This window comes from Xyrauchen texanus, chromosome 4, assembly GCF_025860055.1.
Source record: "Xyrauchen texanus isolate HMW12.3.18 chromosome 4, RBS_HiC_50CHRs, whole genome shotgun sequence".
NCBI classification, from domain to species: domain Eukaryota; kingdom Metazoa; phylum Chordata; class Actinopteri; order Cypriniformes; family Catostomidae; genus Xyrauchen; species Xyrauchen texanus.
Window position 1 is genome coordinate 42,726,702 of NC_068279.1, and position 8,809 is coordinate 42,735,510.

The 8,809-nt window shown below is 36.9% G+C and overlaps 1 protein-coding gene across 1 annotated transcript in view; it reads right to left on the reverse strand.

Moving 5' to 3' along the window:
• The window catches only part of LOC127636407 (transmembrane protein 132E-like), a 509,951-nt gene extending 509,315 nt beyond the window's left edge, over nt 1–636 (reverse strand). The window contains exon 1 of the mRNA XM_052116876.1: nt 243–636. Coding sequence (XP_051972836.1) covers nt 243–300 — 58 coding nt within the window. The 5' untranslated portion in view covers nt 301–636. The remainder of the gene's footprint in view (nt 1–242) is intronic.
• Between the last annotated feature and the right edge of the window lie 8,173 nt (nt 637–8,809).

An 8,809-nucleotide genomic window follows, 5' to 3' on the forward strand; every position in this document is an offset into this window, starting at 1 on the left:
TCCGTCAGGGTTGGAGTCAGCAACACAGCAAGAACTTAAAGCGTTAAATTCGGTTGTTGTCCAGCTCTGTGATTTCCTCTTAACGTATGTGTGTGGAATTAGCAATTAAGAAGACTTCTAAAATCCACTGCAGCACAATATCCAAACAAATAAAACCATTAGGCTACTGCAGTCATTCGCAACATCCAAACGTGAATTTGCTATCAAACATGCATGCAGTTATTGTACCCCACCAGACTTACCTTCTGAAATTAATATGTACAGCAGCAGAGTTTCCAACCAAGACCGTATACCGGACATTGTAGTTTCCCCAAATAAATCCCGTTTGCGTTGATAAATATCGTCGCTCCTCCAAAATATCTTCCGACCGACGTCTATAATCTAGCGTCGAATTCCCAACGAGAATCGGTTTGCTTGTGAACTTTGTATAGCGCTATTATGTCAATTCCGGAATACCAAACCAGTTCCGATCAAGAGTAAAAATGACCATGCCAAATAGCGAACGAAAGCGAAGTCTCTTTTACAATGAAGGGAGTCTTAGACAGGGAAAAGTTACAGGTGTCCGGGCTTAGGTGTCTCGACTCCCAGGCGTATCTCTTGCGCCGAGTAATCCATACAACATGGACAGTATGTGTTGTCGTCTACGCAAGAGATTTTAATTCAAACTCTAATCCTGAGAATGTGTGAATCGGTATAGACCGCCAGAGTTGGTTTCGCAATAGCACAATTCCGGCGTCGTCCTTTACGCACGATACAGAGAGAGATTGTGAGTTCAGTAATCTACAATAGCATCGCCGTTTATAGGGACAAAAAAAAATTACACGACGAGTTCCTGTAATTGTCGTATTGGGTAGTAAATATTACAGCATTGCGTGAAAATAAATGTCCATTCCGAGGAAAAGTGCTTTATTTCTCAATGAAGTCCAAAAGATGACTTGAAATTAATCTCCGACTGCGCTGAAGTGCTGTAGCAATCACTCACGGACACCCCATCGCGTTTGACATAATGGTACGAAGCATGTCGTTCTCGTTTTAAAACCTCCGAGGACTTGAGAGAAAAATAAAGGCTACAGTGTGTTTGACAGTGCAGCACTCCAGTCTGTAAAACAGGTGCACTGCTTCCAAAGTACAGATTTATACAATTACCCCCCTGATTTGGTCACACAGTCGCGTTCAGCTGGACATGCAGACAGAACGTGTAGTCGAAGAACCGTGTGAATTCACTGAACCCGCTAAATCTCAGGTTCACACTGGTCACATGACACAAGTCTTAACCGCTCTGACGTTTTCTCACGTCCGTCATTTACTAATGAATCACATGAAAGCATAACAAGTGTGATTACATAATGTTTAAGACAATTACGAACAGTTAACTCCCAACACGTTTTGAACTGCCTTGTACTTAAGCAGGGCTTTTTTTTTCTGGTCACAGTGTATCAAGATTGAGAGTGAATATTTATTTTTTCTTTATTTTTATGTTATTTTATTTTTTTTAAAAATTTTGATGGAGCAACACAATTGTCTGAAAATAAATTAATAAAAAAGGAAGGTTCTTTTGAATAAAATTATTTAAAAAACGTGGGTAGTAAAATGGGGAAAGTGGGTAAAAGGACCCCCAGGTGCTTATACCTTACTGATATCCTGTAAATATAGGGTCAATAGTTCTTATAGTTTTATATATATATATATATATATATATATATATATATATATATATATATATATACTTATGCAAATACCTTTGAGACAGCAGGAAGCCTTTTTGAGTACCAAATTAAAATAGTACATATTCAAAATAACCACTTCAGGAAAGGGAGGATCATTTTCTGTTGATTTCAATTACATTTGGCATCTCAAGTATTCTTTAAACAAATTAATCTTCATTGTGACTGGATCAGTCAATGTCAGCCCACCTTGAACAATTTTCAAAATAAAACTTTTCACCCCACTTAAGAAAAACAATGCCGTTTATGGAGGCCGTTTGGGGGGCTTTTTACCTCAAACACTATAATTTCACATAGTATTAAAAACATTTGATTGAATCACCTTGAACAAAACTAAAACTGAAAATATGTATATTGTTTCAAAATGTTCAGGAATTATCTACATACATTTGATGAACAGTAAAAAAAATATTACATTACATTGCAAAAAATAAATAAAAATAATAATAATAATTCAATACAAATTGGGGGGAGTGGCCTTTAGCCCCGATGTACCATACTCAGTGGTGATTCTCAATCTCATTAATGTAATTGAATCTACTGCTTTAAAATAGTGTGGGAATAAACCACACATTTTGCTAGCTATATGTAAATAGCCAACTGTGATGGAAAAGTATAAGTGTATTATTATTCTTACATTTAAACACTCAGTAGAACCTAGTGTTGGTTTTAGGGGCAGGATGAATAGGGCAGTGATGTTGAATTCGAGTTGTTGCTGTAATTTTGGGGCTTTTTGTATTCTGTTTGCTACAATACAGCAACAAAAAGCACAAGATAAGTTTTAATCCAAGATTTCTGGATTGACTGTGTGTGTGTGTGTGTGTGTGTGTGTGTGTGTGTGTGTGTGTGTGTGTGTGTGTGTGTGTGTGTGTGTGTGAGTGTGAGAGAGAGAGAGAGAGAAAGAGAGCGTGTATTTATCACTTTGTGGGGACCAAATGTCCCCATAAGGATAGTAAAACCCGAAATTTTTGACGTTGTGGGGACAATTTGTCAGTCCCCATGAGGAAAACAGCTTTTAAATCAAACTAAATTATGTTTTTTGACATGTAAAAATGCAGAAAGTTTCATGTGAGGGTTAGGTTTAGGGGTAGGTTTAGGGGTTAGTATATAAAGTTTGTACAGTATAAAAACATTATGTCTATTGAAAGTCCCCATAAAACATGGAAACCCAACATGTGTGTTACAGCATTTCATTGCTGTAATTTATATACAAATATTACAACACAACAATAACTCCCATATGTTTAACAGACAACAAAAAAAGAAAAAATATAACCACTGTAATAAAAATGAACCTCCTATTCTCTCATTGAGAGTAGCCTAGTAACCTATGCTAAATGCATGCTCACACATTGAATCTACAGTTTATTTATTGACTACTAAGAACTTATGAAGAATTCTCCATTTTAGCCAAAACATGTATTGCTCTGGGGAGCATTCCAGCAATGTTTTGTTTAATGTAACTGCACCAATGTAGGCTTTATTAGCAATGCAAGACTGCATACATATTGGTTTCTTGTGCAACAGTGATAATCTTCTTATATAGTGCAGTCCCCTTGTAGTACACACTGTTACCTCTGGGTAATGGCCCTAGGACTGGAACTTAGACTGCTCAAATTGAGTCATATCTCAAATATACATTTTATTATACCTTCTTCCTTCCTCCAAGCCATTTAGATCTAAGGATCCTCTGACTGCTTGTCTTGCCACAAGGGTACAAAACAAAGGGAAATAATGGATGTCACTCATGAAACTGGAAATAGTTGAGGGTAAGATGCAGCTTGACTCTAAAGGGTTGCAGACACAGTCTAAATAAAGAAGGCAACTGTGTTTGCATGCAGAGGCTACATGGTGTAATATATTCATGAACCAAGCAAAAAGGTGCCAAACTGTCAGCATTAGTTCCAGCAGCACTTAACACGTCACATGGAGAAGTCAATTATGTCAATTATTCTTTTTTGTATTGCTTTGATTTCTGTCTCAAAGAAGAGAGGAATGGATACACTAAGTTTGTTTTGATTCCCTGAATGTTCTTTTTTTCCTTCTCCTTCAAGCTCACACATCATAATTGCATCAAATTTGGTTGGTAAAATAGGATTATGCACTCTACAGACCATGAATGTTTTTCGACTCACTTTTTCCTTATTTTTGCTCTGTGCAAGGTTCATAAATCACAACTGATAAATAATTAATAATTTTCTTTTCCACTGAATTTATCTTTATTTTATAAAATACATGCTGTAGTGGTTAAAGATCACAATCATTTAAACGATTTTCCTTACAATATACAGTATATGAAAGAAAAAAGTCGTAATAGTTGATAATCACACCAGAATGAGGATGATACATTTTTGAATCATTCATTGACAGAGATTTTTAATCTGAAGCGTTCTTGCATGACCTGTCAAAAGTGATGCAATGCATTTTTCAGAACAATTCTCAATCAAAACAAATTATGAAACATTTAATCAACCTATATGTAATGAAAGTTTTTAACATGACATGACTTCTGGCTCCTGTAAAGAATGATGTATTAAGAGTGTGAGACAGCTCAGTTAGCATGTAAGGTCAGAAAAGATCACACAATAGTTGTTTTATGCATATGCCTAGCTCAAATCATATCCTCTTTTTTTTGCAATGTATATTGTCCTTGCATGGACCTAGGGAACTCTTTTCTTGTTCTTAAATAATCTTATTTTCCCCCATGTGCATAAGACAAAGCTTTTACACACACTCAGCAGCTTCCAAAAATAATTTGCATACCTCAGTCAGTGTATCCAGAAATGTATTTTTATATACTTAGTAAGTATTTTTTTTTTTGTTGTATTTATAATTTTTACTTTCTGCCCTTGCTTGGCAGATTATTGGTAATAATAATAATTATTATAATTATAAGTAAATAAACAAATAAATAAGATACATCTATGTTTTGAGTAGCTGAGAGGGTACATATATCCATGCAGTGAGGTGTTATTTGCAACTTTAAAGCTGCATTTCGATTCACAGGGTCACCGAGCAGTGGTCACTGTTCCTTAAAGGGATAGTTCATCCAAAAATGAAAATGTATTTACTCGTCCTCATGCCATCCCAAATGTGTATGACTTTCTTCTTCTGTAGAACACAAATTAATTTTAGAAGAATATTTAAGCTCTGTAGGTCCATACAATGTAAGTGAATGAGTGCCAACATGTTTACGCTCCAAAAAGCACAAAATGACATCATAAAAATAATCCAAACAACAACCATTTTAATCAGTGGCATAGCGTGCCTTAGTGTTTGTGCGTGTGTGCGCTTTTGTTTATGTTACGTATTCATCAGTGTTTTATTAAAAGTATGTTGATTGTTATACAGGTCCTGCTTCCCCTACTGAACCAGTAGAGATCCGTTACACTTAACTCTAATCAAAAATGGACTGCAAATGAATGATTAGCAAATGAGTCATTATATTATACTATCAGATACATAATACTGACTTTTCAGTTGCACAAGGAAAAGCATAAATCAGTAGCTCTCTGTTTATTTAGCAAAAATATTTCTATTGGCTTACTGTAGGCGTGGTCTCCATTGGTTTTCATTACATGAACAGCATGACTGATTAGCTTTAATTCTTTAAAAACAACCACTTTCATAAGCAACAGTTGTATTAATCAAGCCTGCTGCTGTTGTGGGTATCGGTTCTGTCTTTCCTAGACTTGAAACAAATATTATGAAGAATCCCAGCTTGATCTATTAGTTAAGCTGATCAACCCACATTGATGTGTAGCGTGCAATCATCCACTTACCCCATCCATTAATATTCCTGTCATCCTCTCTCTGTATTTAGTCTCTGCAGGTCATTCTTTTTTTTTACTAAATACAGGGTCACACAATTTACTATACACATGAATATGATTGTTAATTGCTCATCAGGTCTTAATGAAATCACTAGCAATTTTTCACAACAAAAACTGGTGCTACAAGATACAAATAAGTTTGAACTGAAAATACTGTGGAATGCTTTTTAGTGTGACACGAGTGCTTTGGTTGTTTGGTTGCACAGACACATAATATGCATAATATACTGTAACGCAGTTCAATGGAAAGGAGGAGGCGAGAACCGGCTTGACGATATAAGCAATATTTTAATGAGAAACTTAAACAAAAGACTAACACACATGATAGACATGTCCGTAAACGATCTCTCTCTCCCGCACTATCCTCCGCAGTCGGCCTTTATCCCTCTCGGAGGCTTGATTAGCCTGATAAGGGACCGGGTGTGTATAATCACTACTCGGCCCCACCCTCCGCCCTGCCACATTCCTCCCTCGTTATCTGAGGCTGGGGTGCCACCAGCATGACATACACACCCCCCTTTCCCTGGGGAGGGGTGTGCCTTTCGCCACGTCTGCCGGCAGGTCATCCCCGTCTACCTGGATGAGGGAGGAGACAAGGGGAGGGAAACAGAAATAATAAAAATGGGGGCACTTCCTGTAACAGTGTAGTACCCCCCCAAAAAAACACTGTAAAATTTAAACAAGAGGGAAAAGGCCAAAGTGGAGTGGCAGTGAGAGAGAGCGAGAGAGAGAAGAGAGAGAGAAAAAAAAAAAACGTACTCGCCAATTCTCCGATACGCCGTAGCTTGTTCTTCAGCCACTCTTCCACCCTCTAACGGACAACAGCCGCACCTCTCCGGGCAGATCGGAGGCAGTCCTCCAGCCCCTGGCGGACGGAACGCCCTGCCGCGTTCTCGGGGAACAGAAGGGGTCTCCCCCGCCCCTGGCAGCGGTTCTCCCGCTCCAGGCGATCGACAACGATCTCTCTCTCCCACACTATCCTCCGCAGTCAGCCTTTATCCCTCTTGGAGGCTTGATTAGCCTGATAAGGGACCGGGTGTGTATAATCACGACCCAGACCTGCCCTCCACCCTGCCACATATACCCTTATATAAATACCAATTAATACAGGTGCCTAAAATCTATATCCAGAATTAAAATGTATTCAAAAGCAAATAAGTAAAAATGTGTATTTAAAGTAGATTTTAAAAGGCAGAGCATCGGAGCTGTCCTGGTATGAAGCGGAAGCTTGTTCCAGAATTTGGGGGCTACAATAGCAAATGCACGAGTTGTAGTGACAACAAGGAACTTTCAGCAAATGTTGATCAGCTGACCCAAGTGCTCTAGTAGGAGAATAAGGGACAAAAATGTTACAGAGATTTTGAGGTGCAAGACCAGATAGAGCTTTATATACATAGAGCAGAATTTTAAAATCTGTCCTACATTTTATGGGAAGCCAGGGTAAGGATGCTAATACTGGAGAAATGTGGTCAAACTTTCTAGACACTGTAAGGAGCCTAGCAGCTGCATTCTGGACCAACTCTAAACGGGACAAAGCAGTTTGAGGCAGTCCGGTATACAATGAGTTGTAGTAATCTAACCTTGACGATATTAGCGAGTTAATCACAATTTCTATATCCGATTTAGAGAGAAAGTGTTTTACTTTTGCAATATATGTGTGTAGAGGGTTACTTTGGAAATATATTCCATTACAGATTACAGAATAATGCTGTAAAATATCATTTGTAACGTATTCCGTTGGATTACTCAAGGTCAGTAAAGTATTCTAAATACTTTGGATAACTTCAGCACTGGTAGATTTTTTTCCACTTGTTTTGACTATAAAAGCTCTGCCAGTACAGTTAGACAAAATACACAGGCTAAAAATACATTCTCTGAAAAACATAAATATCTTAAGCAGTGTTGTTTCAAATTAAAGTTAAATCAAATTGACCTTGTTTTAAAGATTATTTGATATTTTTACAGGAAAACAATACAAAAATTATCATCAAGAATATGATTTTTGCCCTAATATCAAAGGTCTTACTAGAAAAAAGAAATTTATGATCCAACGTGAATTTTCTTGATAAAATATGATTGTGCCTGGTAATGTGCATGTAAAATGACTAAAAATAGCATTTTAGCTTAGCGTAAAGGTGACAATTTACACAAGGTTTATTTCTATTTCTTCTGCTCCAAACGTACTTCTCTGTCTGCTCGTATGAATGCAACACATCATAAGAAAGTGTTTCACCGCTGTTTAAATGCACTTTGGATCGCATCAATCAGGTCACAATCCCTGTTGTCTGTCACATTCCCTGTTGTCTTTTGTTTTTGTGCTTTTATGTTAAAGTTCTTGTTTAATTCCTGTTAGGTTTTTGTAGTTCTTTGTAGTTTAATTTTTGGAAAGTCTATGTTCTCCAGACGTTGACTTTCCTAAGAGAACAAACCTATATTGAGATCTTAGAAGTTATCCGCCTTTCCTGGCTCCACTCCTCAAACCTCCCGTGGCTCCGCCTTCCTTGTCTGTGACGAGGCAGTTGAGGAATGAGGATCTATATGCAGCTTTATTCAAGTAAACAAGAAAGTTCAGAAATCAAAATAAACCAAAAAGCACAGACGAAATAAAAATAAACCAAAAAGCAGAGACAAAATCAAAATAAACCAAAAAGCACAGACGAAATCAAAATAAACCCAAAAGCACAGACGAAATCAAAACACAGGGACCCTAGTGCAGAGCATAACCAAACATGCAAGAACTGACAAATAAACTGGGGGAAACAAGAGCTTAAATACACAAGGGAACAAGGAACACCTGGGGAAACAATAAGGGAATGAGAAACACTCGGGAAAACCAATCAAAAAACTACAAGAACTACAAAAACCAAACAGGAAACAGGAACTAAACAAGAACTTTAACATAAAAGCACAAAATCAAAAGACAACAGGGAATGTGACAATTCACATGTATAAATGTTTTCCATCTGGAAGAAATAAATATTAAATGAAACAAATGACAAAATGCAAAGTAATCTCTTCAGTAATCAAAAAACTTTTTGAATCTAACTGTATTCTAATTAACAATGATTTAAATGGTAACTGTAGTGGAATACAGTTCCTAATATTTTATATTTTAAATATGTAATCCCGTTACATGTATTACGTTACTCCCTAATAGATGTATATATATGTGTGTAATATATACACTCACCTAAAGGATTATTAGGAACACCTGTTCAATTTCTCATTAATGCAATTATCTAATCAACCAAT